At 36.3% G+C, this 22,856-nt stretch overlaps 1 protein-coding gene across 1 annotated transcript in view; it reads left to right on the top strand.

Annotated features, from left to right (window-relative positions):
• The window catches only part of LOC146005465 (uncharacterized), a 191,331-nt gene that overhangs the window by 21,394 nt on the left and 147,081 nt on the right, over positions 1-22,856 (top strand). The window contains exons 5-13 of the mRNA XM_083144708.1: positions 1,789-1,902; positions 4,471-4,551; positions 9,650-9,784; positions 10,070-10,180; positions 14,221-14,331; positions 14,610-14,741; positions 16,564-16,653; positions 16,932-17,060; positions 21,113-21,247. Coding sequence (XP_083000834.1) covers positions 1,789-1,902; positions 4,471-4,551; positions 9,650-9,784; positions 10,070-10,180; positions 14,221-14,331; positions 14,610-14,741; positions 16,564-16,653; positions 16,932-17,060; positions 21,113-21,247 — 1,038 coding nt within the window. The remainder of the gene's footprint in view (positions 1-1,788; positions 1,903-4,470; positions 4,552-9,649; positions 9,785-10,069; positions 10,181-14,220; positions 14,332-14,609; positions 14,742-16,563; positions 16,654-16,931; positions 17,061-21,112; positions 21,248-22,856) is intronic.

The following is a 22,856-nucleotide window of genomic DNA, read 5'->3' on the forward strand; positions in this document are numbered from 1 at the left end:
TTATTATGTGGTACTTTTCAAAGCAGTCTTTCCCAGTGAAGGCCCGGAGCTGCATTCCTCAAGTTTACCCTAAATTCTGATCTAATCTTTATCATACCCTGCATAATTTTGAGCCTCCAAAGCCTACTAGCTGCTTTTAATCATGGAAGTATTAATTTGATCACAGTTTTTGTTTCAATAGCTCTAGTAATTACTTTCACTTTCCAATGAGAAAATTGGCTTTATATAAGATGATATGTGAACATTTCTAGCATAGATAATATTCACAAGTAAAATGTACATGCTATGAACACCAGAATACACTTATTTATTGAATCATTCATATATATATCCAAGTATATGTGCTTATTGAATTTGATAGGGTGGGCAATCGGGTGGGCACAGGAATTTTTGGGTGGGCGCTTGCCCACCCGTGCCCACCCCTGTCGCCGTCCCTGCTCAAGATAGCAAAAACGTTCCACAGCAACCTTCAGAAAGTGTGACATCTACATTACTGAGTAAAGTGGTAAGGATGGAAACATTTGTACTTGCAGTGTAAATGTGACTACAGCACTATATATATATATATATATATATATATATATATATATATATATAAAATCATGTCAAATTTCAACTTTCTTTACCACCAGACACAGTGTGATATTTTCAAACTTTCTGGTGTGATAGGATTACAGTAACTTATTTCAAATCTCAACCTCTCGCCACAATCCACTCCCACCACCACATTATATCTTCAACATTTGATTGTCATGATGACCAAACGTAGGTACTATTTTTATACAGATTACTTTTTTTTATCTTAATTTCACAGATCTTGGTGTCAGATATTTGTACAGCCAATGGCAGTAAAAAAAAACTGGCAATGCAAGTGGTGCATCCCACTGGGGGCCTCATCCAAAGTTCTTTCTTTTCTAACTTGAAAAGAATACTTGTTTCTATTTTTGTAATACAGTAGTTAAATGAAGATGACATTGTAGAAAACAATAATGTATCACTTAAGTAAAACAGGCTTCTACTAAATGCACATTTCAGTAGGAGGTCCCAAGACAGAATCGTGGCTTTGCAAGTATTTAACAAAAACAGAAAAGTAAAGTAAAGAGCTCCCCTGTGCTTTGCACCATGCCATGAAGGCATATAGAGGGGTGGAATTAGGGCCCCACACTTTCTTGATCACGGCTGAAGGTGGGGGAGATGTGATCAGCATCACACCTCTGGCTGCCTTTGCCCACTTTACAGGATGCTAGGTGGGTGCTGGAAACCACTTGAACAGGTGGGAAAAATCCCGGTTCCCTGCTGGGGATTGAACCTGGGTCTCTCTCATGGTAGTCACATGCCCTAACGACTGAACTACTGCAGCTCAAAAACAGAGACTTAAAAACTTTATAAACCTCATTTTGTATTGAATTCATAATTGAAATATCATCCTCATAGCGGAACTTCAGCTGTGAGATTGAATGTCAACCACTTAATGTTCTTGGCACCGAACTACAAAGGTGAACCTGAAGATTATTATGCAGATTCTTCAAATGGAGGAAAATAGGTATGGAACAATTAGTCACAAATTCTGCATTTAAATATAAACAAAACTAATCTAATAGATACAACACTTGGTGTCATTCCATAATAAAATGGCTACTAAACTAAATGAACAGTAACCCATTTTGTTAGTTTTGAAAAGTAACCTAGCTTATTTAGTCATATCAGTAAATTTTATACAGGACTTTATACAGATATCTGCAAAATTTTACCTTGGCGCATCCCTAATGTAAGTTTCTAATGTTCCAGGAAAGAACAGCAAGTGAAGATGGTAATGAATATTATCCATATGAGAGAAGCATTGGGTCTTTGGATACCAGCAATCTTCCAGATAGTACATCATCTATAATACTGAGGGAACCGGTAGGGATTGAAATATATATATATCAATACTATGCAACTATTAAATTGGTATACATATATTCTATAGACTGTTTAATTCTACAGTTTAGACAGTTTAGGAATCCATCTTTCTAAAACACAAATAGTTCTCTTGTCTTTTCTTGGTCTGTATAAGCATGTGAAAAGATTTTCTATCTCACACTCTCACCTAGAAAAAAATTCAACTATCTCTTCAACATTGTTACCTTTCAGGATGAAGAATCAACTGAATAATAAAAGAAGTTGGTATTTTATGCCACCTATCAAGTAACTTATTCAAAACAAGATAAAAATCACATGTACCTTTTCATGTACTTAAAATATTTTTAAGGGATTAAAAAGTATAAAAACCTGATGTCCTCATCATGTCTCTGATCAGTTCTTTGCAGCTACAAAAAAGTTTTTATACTTTTCAATCCTTTTTAGCTATTTTAATTATAATTTATTACTTTGTGCTATTATTGCATAACTTGAAAATGTGACTCGGGCATGATCGTGTAGGATATAATGAGGTATGAACCTGTCTTCCTTTAAACAACATGAAGGATCCCATTAATGACAGGGAAAAGGTCTTCTTTCAAACAATTCAAATACCAAGTGGTTATAATTAAAGTGACGGTGTTCAGAGTTGTACAGCACGGGCTGTAATGAGAGTAGCAGTCTGAAACTTCGTAGATATGCTAATGAAGCAATGCGCTCGCGAATTATGCAAAAAAAAAAAAAGTTCCAATTCTCACCACCAGGGTAAAAAATGGCACTGTAAGCAGTCAAAACGTGGTATAGTTACAGGAAAAAGGCAGGAAAGATCAAACACATGAGAACAATAATTCTGGCATGTTTATTAGGAACTATGGTTACAAGAACTGTTCAATATGGCCTCCCAATTCAGCAACATGCTGCAATCGTAACACGGTATGGTCGACGGTTGCTCGCAGCGTGTCTGGCGAAATCTGAGCGACATGTCGTTGTATGCTAGCCTTCAGATCAGGCAAAGACCGGACATGTCCCTGATAGACAAGATCTTTTAAATATCCCCACAGCCAGAAGTCACATGGATTAAGATCGGGGGATCTGGAAACTGCCTAGAGATGATGCGGTCATTAGTGAAGGACAGTTTTCTGAAATCCTACCTTGGGACTGACGACTCGCTTGCATGTGTATAAGGTGATGGTACATCCCACATTCCTGTATGCAGCACCAGCTTGGGGTCATCTCCGACCTTCAGTCATAAGGAAATTGCAGATTATACAGAATAATGTTGCTCGACTTATTACTGGTCATAGCCGAGATACTCGTATCTCACAAATTCATGAGGACCTTGAACTAGATTATGTAAAACAAATTCACTAGCAGTGCACGGTCTTTCTTCGCAATAGCCATTGCTTTTTACATGGAAAAATTCAAACTTTTAATGTTTGGCAAACATTCACATCACTAAAGGAAACAAAGCAACAAGCGTCATTAACAACAACCAGGGAGCTCACACAATGGTTAGGCAATGTCACCGACTTTGACGTCAGAGTTACGGAAAATTCCACGTTTTGCTGCTTATTTTTTACCCTGGTGGTGAGAATTGGAACTTTTTTTCCCATAATTCGCAAGCGCATTGCTTCATTAGCATATCTACGAAGTTTCAGACTGCTACTGTCATTACAGCCCATGTTGTACCACTCTGAACACCGTCACTTTAATTATAACCACCTGGTACTATGTTTTTTTTTTCACAGGGTATCACAAATAAAATGATTTATGGTGAGAAAAAGCACATATGCTTCATTTAATTCTTAAAAAATTTCAGGAAGGTTCTGTGGCTCCATTTGCCCCACACCCCCTTGCATATCTGTTGCAGCTATGGGTATGATTGCATTCAAGAATTATAGGTGGCTCTAACATGAATTTTCAATGCTGATAGATATTTGGGGGCACGACTGTAACTATATGTTGGGGGAAAAAAGAAGAAGTTGGTGCTCGAAAAATTAATGATTGTGTTGAATAAAGCACAACTGCTATTTAAAGTTACTTCATTCAACTTCACTCTGATTAGTGCCACCAAGAAATGTGTAAGATTTTTCCTGTCTAAGGTACTTGCTTCCTCATGTCTTTCTCTGTTATACGAGGGTCATCCAGAAAAAGAGGAACGTTTTGATGTAAAACACAAATGATATGTGCAAAACATTTATGGTACAGAAACTACATACCTTTCCACATATTCGCCATATCCATTCAAGCACTTATCATAGCATGATACCAGTTTGTTGATACCGTCATTGTATTTGGTTGCCGCCAATGTATTCAACACTGTAGTGACAGTGTAGCGATCAACAAGCTGGTATCACGCTGTGATGAGAGTTTGAATGGGTATGGCAAATATGTGAAAAAGTAGAGTAAGGTATGTAGTATCTGTACCGTAAATGTTTTGCACATATCATTTGTCGTTTGTGTTTTACATCGAAACATTCCTTTCTTTTGGATGACCCTCGTACAGGTGTACTCACCACAATACACACTTTAAAAAAATGTCCTATTATTTTTCTCTTCTTTTTTTTTCAGAACAAAGCTTCGACTGAAGAATATGAAAGTAGTTATGAGAAATTACCACACTACAAATCATCTCAATTTCAAATTGAAGCTGTAAGTTTTGATATTTACTTAAATATTTCACAGATCTCTCCTTCTCTCTCTCTCTCTCTCTCTCTCTCACACACACACTCTCTCTCTCACACATACACACACACACACACACACACACACACACACACACAAAACTGTTTCAAAACTTGTCAGACCCTTGCATACATTAAAGTCTTAAAATTTGTATAAATTAAATTCTCTGATTTTTTTAGGTTTTCCAGACCAACTCATTAAGGCAATTAATTTACATGAGCATGTTTGTAAGAAGGTAATTGTATTGTAGCTTAACACCATACTTAGAACCCCATGTAACTATGTTTTAGAATATTCATCGTCACATGTAAAGATAATAATGAGAAGGGAAACTGAACAGTAATTGGGTGTTGGGTAAGGGGAAGAAAGCAAGTATCAGGGGTAAACTTTAACATGATACTTGTCATGTATTAACTAATGATTAACAAAGAATTATTTTTTACAAATTAATTACAATTATAGTGTAAATAATAAATCATTATAGTAAAATTTCGTAATATATTACTCCAGATAACTGTCTATCAAATACGCTCAAAAAGTGCAACAAGAAAGTGGCAAATATCAATAACCTCTTATTGCAGTAGATTCTACATAAGAGTTCTAAATATAACCTCTTTTCCTCAAATATTTAATGCAAGATTTCTACTCTAACTATCGATTATACTCAGTATATCAAACTGAAGTATAGTATGTCTACAACAAATTTAAGGCATAACTTTTATATTTGTAGAAAATTTCTAGGTATAAAAAAGTAAAAATTAAAATGAACAAATGATTTGCAATTAAGAAGAAATGTTTCAATGTAATCCAAATCCAACTGGGAGTTGTTTCTGTAGCATGGAAAAGAAGTACATTTGATTACTGTCTCTGAAAAATTGATACAATAATATAAAAACATGTCAGAAACCAACGAATATGATCACAAGTGCACTGACTTGTTTCACATATAAATAATGATTAGTTGCAAATGATGACATAATACTCACAAATTATATCCATAAGTAGGCTGGGATTCGAACCCAGATCCTTATGACAGGAAATCGGTAGAAGGTTAGGGTCACAGACAAGATAATAAAATGTTTTATGACAGAAATTTTCACATCTTTTCGCAACAAGCTTGTAGTTCCCATTTGAAACTTCAGTTTCCTTTTTCTAAAGGACTTATGCTGATTACAAATGGCGCTGTATTGCTAATGTATGTTTCATTTCTCTGGTTTCTTCTATTCTAATGTGAGTGTTTGCACAAGAAATTAATGTGAATGAAATCTTCATAATGGTTTTATATTGCAGAGGTCGACAATCACAAACCTTGTCGAATTTACACATTTTGTAGCTTATGAATTAGACGAAAGGAGACAGGTAGATGTATTTTATGCTGACCTGGCCAAGGCATGCGATTTGGAAAATCATGACATTTTACTTCAGAAGCTATCATATTTTAATATTTCTAAAAACGTGATTATGCTGCTAAAATCTTACCTAATGGATCGAAAGCAATTTGTCAATTATAGAGGATACATATCTCGGGAATACCCTATGCCTTCTGGGGCGCTGCAGGGGTCCAATTTGGGCCCACTCCCCACTCCTTTTCTTACTCTTTATTAATGACCTCCCGAAAGTTATTACAAAATTGTGTTGCCTTACATTTGCTGACGATGTAAAAATATTTAGAAAAATTTGCTGTGACGAAGACAGCCTTGACTTGCAGGCATTATAAATAGATTACTGCAATGGAGCGAAAATAATAGACTTTCATTTAATCTTGATAAATGTCAGGTAATGTATATAACAAACACTCAAACAATAAAAAACTTCCAGTATCAGATGGGAGGAAAACAAAAAGCAAGTTCACTAAATTCATGGATCTTGGTGTCACATATGACGTAAATCTATGTTTTAAAGAGGATATCCATCATATCGTTAACCAAGCATATAAAAAATTAGGATCCATAAAAAGATGTTGGGGAGATCTGGAAATTACATCAATATTAATAACTTTGTATGTCTCCCTAGTACGCTCACTAGTAGAATATGTATCGGTAATATGGACAAAAAACATATGAGGGAAATAGAAATAATTCAGACCAAATTCATGAGGTACATAAAGTATAAAGAAGACAAGGTGTACCCTAAATTCACACCGTACTCTGAGCTTGTATTGCACTTTAACATTGAAAAAATTGAAGAAAGGTTTAATCTTAATTTGATGAGCATGCTATATGAAATTTTGAACATGTTTTTTTTTAAAAAAAAATCGATTTAAATAAAAAAATCTGATTTAAATAAAAAAATCAACAAAAATGATGTTTTAAATAAAAAACATGATTTTTATCCACCCTGCCTTAAGGTATGCAGTTAACAGTTGGGTTGAAAAGTTCGTAGGCTAACATAGTAAAAAATATTTTTTTGACAAAATTCGATTTTATTATTCAATATAGTTGCCTTCGAGGGCGATACAACGATTATAGCGGTCATACAATTTTTCGATGCCATTTTTATAGTACGATTTCTCTTTAGCCTCAAAATAGGTCTCAGTTTCGGCGATTACCTCTTCATCAGTGCTAAATTTCTTTCCAGCGAGCATTCTTTTAAGGTCTGCAAACAGGAAAAAGTCACTGGGGGCCAGATCTGGAGAATATGGTGGATATTACGGTTGAATATCGCTAAACATTGCTCCGAATCATCAAAACGTTGTTGCTTTTGATCGATTGTGAGCACGCGCGGCACCCATTTTGCACACAGCTTTCGCATGTTCAAATATTCATGCACAATATGTCCAACACGTTCCTTTCATATTTTTAAAGTCTCAGCTATCTCGAACAACTTCACTTTACGATCATTTAAAATTATTTTGTGGACTTTTTTGATGTTTTCGTCGGTAACAGCCTCTTTGGGGCGTCCACTGCGTGCATCGTCTTCGATGCTCATTTCGCCTCATTTAAATTTAGCAAACCACTTCTCAACGGTTGATTTTCCTGGTGCAGAGTCCGAATAATGTTTATCAAGCCAAGCCTTGGCTTCAACAGTATTTTTTTTCGCCAAAAAGCAATGCTTTATTAACACACGAAATTCTTTTTTATCCATTTTTTCACAATAACAAAAGCTGCTTCACTCACAATGCTATATCTCACAAACTAATTATCCAGCAGCTGTGAAATTTATACACGCATCTTTTGAAGGTTAGTACTAAGTAAAAATCACATGGATTTAATTCTAGTAACGCCATCTATGGGTCAGCCTACGAACTTTTCAGCCCAACTGTTATGTATGTTTTCACACATTTTCAATCTCGGACATAGTGGAAGTGATGTGATCAACACCACGATCCAACTGCATTTAATCATCAAATGATGTGAACCTGGCAGACCCAGACCCTTTTGTGCAAGAACACTGATGGAACATTTTTCCAGAGATGACCACTCGAACCGGGTACCCCACGTTGGAGGCTGAAGCCCTAACGACTGCGCCATCACGGATCCTTCTTCCTTAATTAATGTATTCAAAATTCACAGCAAAGTGATAAAAATCTCTCACATTTAAAAGAAGAAATCCCAGGTAAACAGGACTATTGATGCATTATACATAATATCAGGCACTCTGTAGCGTTTCACTACTGTTTCCAAATAGCTTGCATTTTTTAACTTGTATTAAGAGAGGTTCAACTTTATCACTTTGTAGCAATAGTAAGCATAACTTTGAACATACACAAAATAACAATTGAGTGTCTGCTCAATAACAGCGTATATACACACAGGTGGACATGCAAAGTCTGGTCTGCACGGTCAGGGGTGAGTGCCTCTAGCAGAGAAAAGTGGAGATTCAGCTAGCACAGAAAATCATATTTGTAGGTGCGAAAGCGCTGAGGCTGGAAGGATCGTAGCGGGCTATGCCAGAGTTGAACTGAGAACACCAAATGGGTGGTGTAATTTCAGTAACAGGGTACCTTGAGGAAAATACCAAACCTCCAAAATAGACTGTAGACTTTATTTTACTATGGGCAAGCCCAGGTACCTAGGAATTCCAATAATAATTCATCAAATAAAATTACAGTTGGCCTTCATTATTCTTCAATAAATTGGTACTGCCTGACCGGTTGGCTGACTGGGGAATTCCTTACCTCAGAACGTCCCTTGCGAATTTGTGCGAAGTTGTTCAAGAGAAGAGTTGATAAAGCTTGGCTGGACCTTTGGCCGATGTAAGCAAAGCCCTTTTCAAAATTTCCTCCCCTTGTGAAAAATTGCTACAATATTCCAATTCTGAAAAAATACATCTGCTAAGAATTCTTTCTAGAGCATTCATGCGAATCTTCATCTGGTTTGCTTTCACTTTTTGTCTAGATATATGCAACAGTTTCGTGGCTGCGTAAGAAAATTAAGCTATTGCAAAGACCTAGACAACAGCAAAAGCAAGCCACACAAAGATTTGTGTCAATGCTCTAGAAAGAATTCTTAGCAGATATAATTTTTCAGAATTCAGAATTTCATAGCAGTTCTGCAAAAGGAGGAATTTTCGAAAATGGCTTTGCCGGTGTCAGCTCAGGTCCAGTCAAGCCTTAAGCTTTTTCTAAGACACTTTAGGGCAAAATTATTCTGTTTAAAGATATAAAAAAATAATGATCAATGTTCTAACATTACATGATTTTTGTAGCCACCAAGCATTATTAATCTCTCCCTCTTTGAATGAAAAGTACAAGTTTTGTATTATTAATGCATAATTTCACTGTAATCAAGATCATCTGTAAAAATGTGTTTGTAGTAATAGTATGAACTAAGCTCTTCTAATGGCGTTGAAGAATAGAGTATGGATCTTTTTTATGCCCTAGCCTAGCCCTAGCTGAAGCAGGGTACACTGGAATCTTGCCCGGTGTCCCAGTGGGGAGGGGGAGGGGGATTTCAATAGTTTATCTTGAAGCACCAGGATACATATATCAGTGTCACTGCCAAGGGTCATAAGTTGAACTGAAAAATGATCATTATTTGGCAATCTGTCTAAATTAACAAATAAATTACTCCTCGTAGTGTGTTCATTGACAACATTATTGTTAACAAATATTTCTATCTTTCAGGATGAAGGTGAAATTGAGGAATATGAAGCATATTCTATGCATCCTTCATACACGAGAAGTGATGAATATGATGATGACAACATTCCTGATGAGTCTCTCTCATATGATGAATCAATGAGTCTGATGAGTAAAGTGGTAACTATTGGAAAATTAGTGTAAATAATGTGCAAAATTAAAATTTGATTCATGTAGTAATCAGTACAACAAATTATATTTTTTCAATTATGTAGTAATCAATACTAGGATCTTTCATTTCTCATTTTGGTGATGATCATTGATGTTACATGTTTGAAGTCACGTTAGATATCTTGTAACCTTAGTTCAACTTTTGAAATAAAATAAATTTTGCTTATTATGCTATTGCTTGAAAATCTTTTAAACAAATATAAAATAATGTATGTTTATATTGCTATATTTTAGGATGAAGGTCAAAGCGTGGAATATGAAAGAAGATCTGTACATCCTTCACAACAGGGGTTTGAAGAATCTCAATATGATGACATTCCTGATGAGTATCTGATAAGTACAGTAGTAAGTATTAGTATTGTGGCTAGAATATGTGTTCTAAAACAGCGGCACACAAGAATTGTTTACAAAATCAGAACATTGTCTCACATCTCAGAATTATACGTATGTTCCCCATTACGTAATTTGCTCTGTTTTGCATTCAACATCAACAAATTATATGCAGTAGCGGCGAGGGGGGCAGTTGCCCCGCACTTTTCGCCAATTTAGCCCATGCACTATGCTAAATCTTATGTACAAAGTTAAATATACTGTCCTTGCCCCCCCCCCCCCCCCCCCCCGGGTTTTCGAACCCAATCGCCACCTTGCTTTGTTCAAAAGAAATATGCTCAGTTATTAGTGACATTGAAAACAAAAAATCACTTCTAAAACATGTACAAACTTTTCTATTAAAAATGAAAATTTTCTAAAACGGTCATGCAATATATTTTTTTTAATTGGATGATTTGATATGGAATGACTCTACAGTTGCGAGCCTTAACAAAGTGTATTTTAGTTTCCATTTCTCCATTGTGGATTTTGTCCATGTTAATACAGGGTGTCGCAAAACTCTTTCAACAACGCTTGGGTGCTGGTAGATATCATAAAAACAAGTAACTTTTCCCTATAAAGTTTACCTCGAAAGCGCTTAGTTTCTGCGCTATAAGCACTTAAAATCTATCCTGTACGTATGCAACCCAACACAGCAAAAGCTTGCTCTGACATAACTACCAGGGGCACGTGGCAGGGTTGCCACTAGCTTTCCTCGTTAAGAGAGACGACTTGAAAACAACAACTTGGGAGTCTTGCCTGAGCAAAATCCAAAACATTAATGATACTTGTGATGTTGTAAGAAGCATTGACAGTATTTATAAACTGACCAAGACAAATAATGGGCAGACTGAAATTCAAGATTACGTACTCATTCTAAAATATCTCCATAATTGATCGATTGATTTGGTTTATTTTAATTCGTTTTTCTGCCACCTTTGGCTAATTGCGAAGATGAGGATATGATGAAATAACAAATGACACCAATGTCTATAGTCGTTTTCACATTCAGAAGACACAATGGGCTCTTATGGGCAATGCTTTTCTTATGGGAAATATGAGCGCACTGTTGTGAAATTTCTGGATTTACAAATTTAGCTTAAGTAAAATCTGTACCTGCAGTTTTGCAGGAAATTTTGTAGAGAATACGATGGTGAACACAAAAACTGGTAACTTGCTTACATAATTTTAGATAAATTAAAAACGCAAATTTTCTGTGAAAACACAATTTTTACATTGTTTTCATTCCTAACGTTGAAACATGCCGTAAAATTGAAGCATTCATTATTAAAAAAATTGACACTGTTTTTTAATTGTCATAGGTGATGGTGGTACTCAGAATTTATCAATACTTTAAAGCATATTTGCATTAAAAAATATTCAAATAAAGTATGTGAAGATTTTTTATATTCGTGCAGTAGAAAATGTCGTTGCTGGCCATTTCTTGTTCTGTAATTCCAAGTAAAAACTTCCAGTGACAAAGTTGTGGAGAAAATAATGAAATTATTTTTTATAACCACTCAAAGGTTCCCAGAAATATTACTTCCATGCATTTGGAGTTTCTTTTTAACCCGAACCGCACGCGAAGTAAGGAGACGTTGTCTGGCCATCTTAAACTGGCTCACCGCAGCATTCCGGCTAATCACCACCAAGTTTTCGAGTTGTTATTTTATTTCCATTCAGTAAAAATATGAACTTCATGCAGTTTGTTATAATAGAATTGAAATTACTTAAATTTAATAATTGACAATTATTTCCAATGCTGCTGTTGTGAGCAACATTAGTGCTGTCGCAAATACACGTTGTTTTTGTTTACATTACTGTCGACATTAATACTGAAATGAAGATCACCTTTCAGTTTCCAATGTACACATCAATTCATAGACACCATATTAACCTTTGAAAGGCTTTCCAACACGTGACAAAATATGGCGCTTCAAGAAAGAAATATGACATGCCTTGCTCGAGTCATTCACGTCTTATCAGTTCACGTGGACCATAACTCATTTGTTTGTTTGGGTTGCAACTTGAATCTAACCCATGTGCCAGGTTCCCCTTACTTGAGTGAGAGATCTGCTTTGGTCTGTTTAGACTTTTTCCCTCTCTCGAAAAAGTGTTTTCAGTTGTGTGAGCGCTCAGTGATTTTTACTTTTTTAAGTGATTTCTGAAGTGTCATATTCGTGCATTACACTCGCGTGTGTAGTGATCGCAATGGATCATAGTAAAAAGGATAACTGTAACGTTCACAGTATAATATTAATATTAATAATTACATATAATTATCATTATATATACAAAATATGTAACACCTTCATTGTGAAGGAAGGTCATCATTTCCCGGCGACATGAGCTAGTGTTGTATTGGCAACACTGTGCGGTTTCTCCATAAGCGCCGTTGTGTCTTCTGAACATGAAAACGACAATAGACCAGGATTTAAACCCGAGATACCTGGCGCTGTAGCGAGCTGTGCTAACCACATCACCACGGAGTGTTTCGTGTATCGTGCGATATCAACAATTGCAAGGGACACGTGAGATATGGGAAATCCATGAACGAACAAATGTAAACATGATGTGTTTGCTGCCTCATCTCGAACACGCAGAATGTAATGTTATTACAATTTATTTATTAGAAAATTATTCCTACCTGTGTTATTGCTAATCGTGTTCGTCTCATAAGGAAATAATTGCAATGCTCTTTTAATTTAATGATTGATTGATTTGCTTTATTTTACTTCGCTTCTTGTGCCACTTTTGGTTAATTTGCAAAGATGGGGATGAGTGATGATATGATGAATTTGGCGAATGGACACTCACAAACATCCATGCCCAGGCCAGGATTCGAACCCGGGACCCTTGGCGTCGTAGCATGATGTGCTAATCACTTCGGCACGGGGGGCGGCTCTGCGTGTTCGAAACGAGGCAGCAAACACATCATGTTTACATTTGTTCGTTCGTGGATTTCCCATATCTCACGTGTTCCTTACAATTGTTGATATCGCATGATACACGAAACACTCCGTGATGATGTGGTTAGCACAGGTCGCTACGGCGCCAGGTATCTCGGGTTTAAATCCTGATCTAGACATTGGTGTCATTTGTTATTTCATCATATCATCCTCATCTTTGCATATTAGCCAAAGGTGGCAGAAAAACGAATTAAAATAAACCAAATCAATCGATCAATTATGGAGATATTTTAGAATGAGCAATCTTGAATTTCAGTCTGCCCATTATTTGTCTTGGTCAGTTTATAAATACTGTCAATGCTTCTAACAACATCGCAAGTATCATTAATGTTTTGGATTTTGCTCAGGCAAGACTCTCAAGTTGTTGTTTTCAAGTCATCTCTTTTAACGAGGAAAGCTAATGGCAACCCTGCCACGTGCCCCTGGTAGTTATGTCAGAGCAAGCTTTTGCTGTGTTGGGTTGCATACGTACAGGATAGATTTTAAGTGCTTATAGCGCAGAAACTAAGCGCTTTCGAGGTAAACTTTATAGGGAAAAGTTACTTGTTTTTTTATGATATCTACCAGCACCCAAGCGTTGTTGAAAGAGTTTTGCGACACCCTGTGTATACATATATTAAGCTACTGAAGCAATTTTCATCCACTTTCATAGTGGGGTTCATGGTGAAAAAAAATATTTTGAAATTCACCCATAAACTTTTGTAGTGTTACAGAGATTAGTTGAGGGTTCAAAATTCCATAAAATTGTATGTTTCTAAGCAAGTTCACTGATTCCTTGAGACAAATGCAAACTTTCAACAACAACAAATTCCAACCATTGAGTGAGCTACAATAAGATCTTGAAATTATGATTGCATGATTCCAATCTTTGTTGGATAAGTTTTTCGGCAAAGTTTCACCCTTGTATCTCCTAAACCAAACACCCAAGTACACTAAAAATGTACAGGCCACATGGGGAACAATTGCAGCAAATCTGAAGAAAATACGAGGTAATGGGTTAAGTGGCTGTATGATTTGACATGGAATGACTGCATTTCTAATTTTCAGGATGAGGATCAAAGTGAAGAATATGAAAGGAGATCTGTACAGACCATTGAAGAACCTGAAGATGACAACATTCCTGATGAGCATTTCCCTCCAGTACGTGTGATGAAACTGGTAAATATTGAAGATATTTTATCTAATATAGAAAATAATCTGATAACAATTTTATAAAATAATCAATACTACATATCACATAGTAGGCTGTTCCATTTCTCAAAATGAAGTCACTGTAAAATGTGATTCACATTTCCATGTTGATGTCACATGCGAGAGAGCTCGTACCCAGTTCATTTTTAAAAATCAGATAAATTTTTCTCATTATGCTATTGGCTGAAAATATTTTACACATATACAGTGCAAAAATAATATTTGTGCAAATTGCCATATTTCAGGATGAAGATCGAAGTGCAGAATATGAAAGAAGATCTGTTCATCCCTCACATCAGGAGATTGAAGAATCGCAAGATGACATTCCTGATGAGTATCTCCGATATATAGCCTCGTCTTTCAGGAGAAGAACAATAGTAAGTACTAATATTGTGGCTCGAGTAAATTCAGAACAATTTATGCATTTAATAATAATAAATAATCTGTGGTGCAACAGCTTTTGAGGGCCAAGGCCTACCTACTGACAGCTAGCCTCGCTCCCATATGCCTCACCATTTTCTCGTATTATACATTCAACTTTGAAGGTCCCAACATAGCAAAATGTTGCAAAATTTTCCTTGATTTTACATTTTCCCACATTTTACGTTTTTTAAGCTTGGTCCTCTGAAAAACATAAAATCGAGGTTCCACTGTATCTATGTATTTTGTAATACATTCCACTTTGGGTTCAACATCAATAATTACATGAAGTCCTAATCCTTTTGCACAAGAAAACAATTACAATAATCAACAAATTATACGGATTAACTTATCACAATTACACTGCTTTGTTAGAATTTAGATTAGTTATTAGTGACATTGAAAACAAAAAGTCACTTCTAAAAAATGTACAAACGTATCTACTAAAAAATGAAAATGTTCTAAAATGGTCATGCAATATATTTTTTTTTTCTAAATTGGATGATTTGATATGGAATGACTCCACAGTTGTGGGACTTAAGAAAGCGTATTTTTGTTTCTCCACATTTCTCCATTGTGGATTTTGGCCTTGTTAATAATATACATATATTAAGCTACTGCACCAATTTTCATCCACTTTCATAGCTGGGATCATAGTGAAAAAAAAATATTGTGAAACTCACCCGTAAACTTTTTAAAAATGTAGCATTAGAGAGATTAGTTGAGGGTTCAAAATTCCATAAAATTGTATGTTTCTAAGCAAGTTCACTGATTCCTTGAGACAAATGCAAATTTTCAACAAATTCCAACCATTGAGTGAGCTACAATAAGATCTTGAAATTATGATTGCATGATTCCAGTCTTTGTTGAATGAGTTTTTCAGCAAAGTTTCACACTTGTATCCATAGGCGTAGCTAGAACTTTATATTTGGGTGTGCACAAAGGGAAAAAATGAGGTCTTGTACCTTTTTAATAGCATATTTTGCAACACAATCACTTGGCTCTTTAACTGAGCTGATGTTTGTAAAGGAATATAAATTCACTAAATGACAGTGTTGAAAATTTCTGAATATATGTAGTAGAAAAAATCTAATTGCATAGAAATTACACACACTCAAAATGATCATAAATGTTACAAACAAATACATCAAAATACACGGCATCTATAACAAGAGATATCTGTCAAAAGGTACAATGTTCTTAAACTCGTCAATAACTTCATTTACATCAATAGATAAGCTTTTTCCTGTTCCACAAATAGCAAGAGCAGGGCTTCCAATCTATCCTGCTTCTGAGTTGCTCTGAATTTAGTTTTAACTTGGGTAAGCCTGGAGAAAGCTCTCTCACATGCGCAGCTTGTGACAGGTATAGAAGAAAGGCACTGTAGTACAGAGTAGAATGCAGTAAATATCTTCTTTCTGCAATGACATCAAAATATCGAAAAACTATAGACACTCGTTTCATCAGCGATAATGCACACGTTTGTACCAAGTAATGAAATTTTCAACTTCTTACAAACTGCCGCTTATGTTCTCTCTTATTGAAATATCTGTCTTTAATTCTCTTTGATAAAGCAGCCCATTAGGGTGTGCCTAGGCACACACACCCGGCACACCCCGTAGCTACGCCTATGCTTGTATCTCCTAAACAAAACGCCCAAGTACATTAAAATGTACAGGTCACATGGGGAACAATTGCAGCAAATCTGAAGAAAATACGAGGTAATGGGTTAAGTGGCTGTATGATTTGACATGGAATGACTGCATTTCTAATTTTCAGGATGAGGATCAAAGTGAAGAATATGAAAGATCTGTACAGACAATTGAAAAACCTGAATATGACAACATTCCTGATGAGCATCTACCTCCAGTAAGTGTGATGAAACTGGTAAATATTGAAGATATTTTATGTAATATAGAAAAATAATCTGATAACAATTTTATAAAATAATCAATACTACATATCACATAGTAGGCTGTTCCATTTCTCAAAATGAAGTCACTGTAAAATGTGATTCACATTTCCATGTTGATGTCACATGCGAGAGAGCTCGTACCTAGTTCATTTCTCTCATTATGCTATTGGCTGAAAATATTTTACACATATACAGTGCAAAAATAATATTTGTGCAAATTGCCATATTTCAGGATGAAGATCGAAGTGCAGAATATGAAAGAAGATCTGTTCATTCCTCACATCAGGATGAAGAATCGCAAGATGACATTCCTGATGAGTATCTCCGATATATAGCCTCGTCTTTCAGGAGAAGAACAATAGTAAGTACTAATATCGTGGCTCGAGTAAATTCAGAACAATTTATGCATTTAATAATAATAAATAACCTGTGGTGCAACAGCCTTTGAGGGCCAAGGCCTACCTACTGACTGCTAGCCTCGCTCCCACATGCCTCACCAGAGGTGGGTGATCATCTAAAAAGTTAAAAAGTTACGGGCGGACGTGTGGTCAACACAATGAATCCCCAGTCACTGTTGTAGGTTTCCATTACTGGGTTACAATACTCAATCATAGCTCTCAAATTTCCTCCCAATGGTGGGTGGTTACCAGTCCCATACACTGGCCGAAATCTTAGAAGAAAAGTTGTTACACTTTGCCCCCGGAGACTCCTAGCCCGAGCATAAAGCATGTCACCTAAGACCAGACAGCCTAGGTGTGGGACATTTTATGCATGTATAAAGATAATACATGTGGATATTCTCATATTTCAGGATGGACATCAAAGTGTGGAATTTGAAAGAAGGTCTGTACATCCCTCACATCAGGAGATTGAAGAATCTCAAGATGACATTCCTGATCAGTATCTCCCATATAAAGCCTCGTCTTCCAGGAGGAGAACAATAGTAAGTGCTAGTATTGTGGCTGGAGTATCTCTTCAAATACTAGCATTCAAATATTCTTTACGAAATCAGACTTTGTTTCACTTCTCACAATGAAATTAGGATAGTTATGCATTATGTCCTCCATCGTGGCCGTGAGGTTTAAGGTGCTGTACTTTGGACTCAGACTGCAGGATGGCATGGTCTGCCTGGGTTCAGTCTCTGGGTTTTCAGCCTGTGTATAGAACCGGTGGCAACCCAGCATCGTGAGAAAATTGGGGAGCTACGAGTGAGTAGCGTAACCCTGTCTCAGAAATCTTCTATAACGGCTGGGGTTTCAACGTGCTAACCCTATGTCACCCCATTACCAGTTGAAGAACTCCACACCACACCTCTAGGTAGGATTGTGGGAGGGAGACTGGCATACGGGAGATAGGCCCAGGCCCTTCAAGCACTGTCTAGCCATGGATTATTATTATTCATTATGTAATATATCCCACTTTGGATTCATCATCAATTATTATATGCAGTAACCAATCTTTCTGCACAAGAAAACAATTTCATTGGAACTCCTTTTTCAGGATTTCATTTCATAATGCCTCTCAAATGAATTGTTTATCCAGAAAGAAAATTCTCACTAGATTGTGGCATTGCAACATAAATTCAGATACGAGTGATGTGAATTTTATTTCAAGTTCTCCATGTGAGACATTTTTGTCTCCTCTGGTAGATGGGTCAAAAGAGTGTGTATAGTGAGCAGCTACTCTTTCTGATAAAGTATCAAAGGTTTAATATGAAATATGAAATTAAGAATCTATTATGTTTTTAACAGATATATCTGAATGGTTGCACAGTGTGCTTGCATCTTGCAGAAAAGGAATTCAATCTTTTATAGATATCACCCTCAACCATACACAGTTTGTTTGTGCCTTGAGTATTATAGCGAGACTGGTCAAAGAATGGCTGATCACTACAGAAAAATGATCAGGATATTAAGTTTTTGTACACTTTAATATCTTTTAACAATTTTACCATGTGTTCACCCAGGGCTGGATTAAGCTATGGGCAACTGGGGCAATTGCCCCAGGCCCCCACCAAAAGGAAGCTGTGAAGGGCCTCCACCAAGAAAATATTTTAACCAGCTGGCTATGCTTGTGAAAACTTACATAAGAAGTTGTATTTTAAAAATCAAAAGAACTTCAATATTGTCATAGGAGGTGTGGCTAGAAAAAAACCGGATTGATGTTGCTGTCGACAAACAGCAAGCGCGTCAAGGTCAAGTGGTGAATGAGTGTATAACGTGATATCCTGTCTATAGACTGTGTGATTTCCCAGGGTGCACGGCGATCAGTTCCGCTGTAGCTTGTGGACGAAATTAACCGTACATCTGTGCTACGTCAGAAAAATATTAAGTGTGAAAGTGGAACAGCATATTAATTTGAAGTCTCTTATGACACTCGGAAAATCTGCCACAGAAACTTATGGTTTGTTGAAGGAAGATGAGTGTTTATCACGCACGCAAGTGTTTGAGTGCTTTCAAAGGTTTAAAGAGGGACGAGAAGTGATCGTGGACGACTTACATCCTAGATGGCCTTGCACATCAAAAACGGAATCAAACATTGCAAATGTCGGTGAATTGATTCGAAAAGATCATTGCTTGAGTATTCGAGCTATTGCAAAACAACCAACATTATTACATTACGGTGCTGATGACTCTTTTTGAGCGACTAAGAAGACGACGACCTGATTTGTGGAAAAGCAAGTAATGGATTCTTTCTTGGCTTTTATGGCCAAGCATGGGATCCCAGTGTTAGAACCTTCACCCTATTCACCGGATATCCACTCTGTGCTACTTTTTTTATTCCCAAAAGTCAAATCAGCACTGAAAGGAACCAGATTTACGACCGTAGAATCTGTGAAAACAAAAACGACAGAGGTCATGAACATGGTTTCAGAAAATGATTTCCAGCACTGCTTCCAGCAATGGAAGATGCGTATGGATCGGTGTATCGATAGTTCATGGGAGTACTTTGAAGAGGATAATGTTCGTATTGTACAAAATAACCAATAAAAGATTTTATAGCAACAGTCAGGTTTCTTTCTAGCCAAACCTCGAATGTCTACGCTCTTCTGGATCCAATTGTAGCACAGCTCTCAGTCGATCTGTTTGTAGATATCTGAATCTCAGTATACTTTATACCACGGATTGATTTGGCTGTGGTGTGGAAATAAGGCACACTCATTCAAACAATCAATTCTCAGATACGATTAAGATAATAAATAATCCTATGAAGTACATAACTTTCTTTCGTTAATAACATCATATTAGAACTGTGAGTTCTAAGCAGTAGCAATGTCAAACATCAGGAAGACATCCCAATGGAACTGTATATGTATAATATTGTATGTAAGACCCTGTTCCGCAGTACATTTCCCAATGTCGAAATTTTCTTTAGAATGTATTTGGTCTTAATGGTAACAAACTGCAGCGGAGAAAGATCTTCCTCAAAAATGAAATTAGTGAAAAACAGGCTTCATGCTGCCATGGGACAGGATCGCTTATCCAGTCTTTGTTTATTAAGCACATGAACATGAACATCTTCAGGAACTGGACTTCGATGATATAGTAGACGAATTTTCGGCGAAAAAGGCAAGAAAAAAAGTGTGTCTACTATAAGTGTTAAGCCTTTGGGAATTTTCTTGAAGAAAATGTAGTTACTACAATTTCCACAATGAACCTGTCGGTAATTGTACAGTAAATGGACCGTGCATCTGTAGTGACATATTTACTCTTAATTGTAAATAATATCATTTATAATAAATTATGTACATAAGTACAGTCTACTACTAAGTTCTCTGTTTCCGTTACGGTGTTCACTCTTCATAATATACTGTAGACATTTTGACGCAGAATTTTACTGCTGCTATAGCGCTACAATTTTCGTCCTGTAACTTTATTTTACTGCGCTATTCTCCCTGCAAACCTATCTGCGATATGTTCGATTGTGAATGACCACTGATCTAAAATCAGGTCTACCATTTCAACTGCTGAAAATTGGTGGTTAACATACTGATCTAACAAAGCTCCTAGTAAAAAATAATAAAAAACCTTTTGCCCAGGGGCCTCCACAAACCTTAATACGGCCCTGTAGTTTACCCCTTTCACAACTCACTCTCTTCTCCCGTCCCTGAAAAAGGACCAAAGTTGGAGAAAAGCAAAGTATTTTATCTCATTTTGATCTGAAGAAGACTGTTGATACAATGGAAATATTGTGTGAAAAATTATTAATTCAGTGAAAACTTATCACTTATAGTATTGTGAATAAAGTATATTTTTGGCATTGTATACAAAATATTTTCAGTGTGATTCATACAATCAGATCCACTTGTAAAATAAATTATTCTAATTAAATAGTTCACATTGAACATTCTTGTAACAAATTATCTGTGAACATTCTTGTAACAAATTATCTGTGAACATTGTTATCTTTCAGGATGAAGAACAAGGAGAGGAACATGAATTAACCTCTGTATATCCTTCATATGAAAGAAGTGATGAATATGAAGATCACAATATTCCTGATGACAGTCTCCCATATGATGAATCATTGAGTGTGATGAGTAAAGAGGTAAATATTGCAAAACTTGTGTAAATACAGGTAATATGCAAATTCAAATTTGATTAAAATTTTATAAATTTATGAAGTCATCAATATTACAAATTACGTTTGTTCCAACCTCATATACTAATTAATAGTAGGATGTTACATTTTTCAAAATGCCAGTGGAATTTGCTACACTGCAAAATCTGATTCACACTGTTGTGACGTCTACGATGTTACATGTTGAAGAAACATGAGATAACTCATATCCTTAATTCTGCATAATTTTAAAGAAAAATATTCTCATTATGCTATTGACTGAGAACATTTTATGCATACATAATTTATATATATGTGAATGGCTTATTGCAGAAAGGGACCTGAGTCACTTTTGCTCAATTCTGAGAAAAACAAGAAAAATCGTATAATATTGATAGTGTAAGAAAGCAATGTATCGCTGTTGGCTCAAATATTCAGCATAAAGAAATGTTAATTTTGCAACCCTCAATGCAGTATGCTACTAGAGACAGTGGAGATGAAAAGGTTGTGACTCCGGTACCTTTCTGCAATAAAAGTGAAAACTGTGAGAAATAAGACAAGACATATCCTACAAACGCACGTTTGTCGTTGCCACATAAGCTAGGTTAGGTTAGGTTATGTTATATATGCCACAGAAAATTATAGATTCATCAATAAATGACAGTGTACTGCACTTTCTGGACATTATTGTCGGTGTTTGAAGTACAATAATGTACGAGCTTATAGATGCATGTGTTATTCTACATCTGAGTCTGTTTCATTCCCGTGTCTAGTGGGCCACTGAAGAATACCTTCATAAAATCCTTTGACGTCGTCTGGTACATACGACAAGGTAGTTCATATGTCCTTCAATTTAGTAAGCTTGATCGACATACGTGCAACTGGAAATGTACGTGGTGTAGGAATTACAATTATTGCACCTTTGGACAGATAGAAGGTGTAAGACGTCAAACCTTTGATGAATTCGGATACCTTGACAGTACCCTTATGTTCAACACAGCATTCAAAATCTGGAAATCTGAAAATACTGCCTATTTTTGTAGGAACACATGGTAGTTTTCACAGATGCCACATTTTTTTGTAGACATGAGGCCACCACATTGCAAAATCAATAATGTTACTGGTGTCAATAAGTTTGACAGTATTTTTACCGCTTCAAGCTGCATTACAGATTAGCGTACACAGTTCGTACAACGTATAAATACAGCTAAGTTTATTGCAGAAAAGGATCCGAGTCAGTAAATCAGGTACCTTTCTGCATTAAAGTACACTTTTCACTGCGCATTTTCTTGGCTATAGCCTCGTGTATAGGAGAACAATAGTAAGTGCTGATATTGTGGCTAGAATTCTTGTTCTAAAATAGAACCACACAAAAATTGTTTACAAAATCAGGACATTGTAAAGGTAAAAGGTAAAGTGTTCCCCTGTGCATAACACCACGCCATGAAGGCGTATAGGGGGTGTGGGGGTAACGCCCCACACTTTCTTGATCCGGTCGTGAGTGGGGGTGATGTGATCAGCATCACGCCCCTGACCGCCTTTACCCCCCAGGGTTTCCCCCAGGTACCCATGTTATTCGACGCTGGGTGGGCGCCGG

Source organism: Lepisma saccharinum, chromosome 23, assembly GCF_977018435.1.
Source record: "Lepisma saccharinum chromosome 23, izLepSacc3.1, whole genome shotgun sequence".
Lineage (NCBI taxonomy): Eukaryota > Metazoa > Arthropoda > Insecta > Zygentoma > Lepismatidae > Lepisma > Lepisma saccharinum.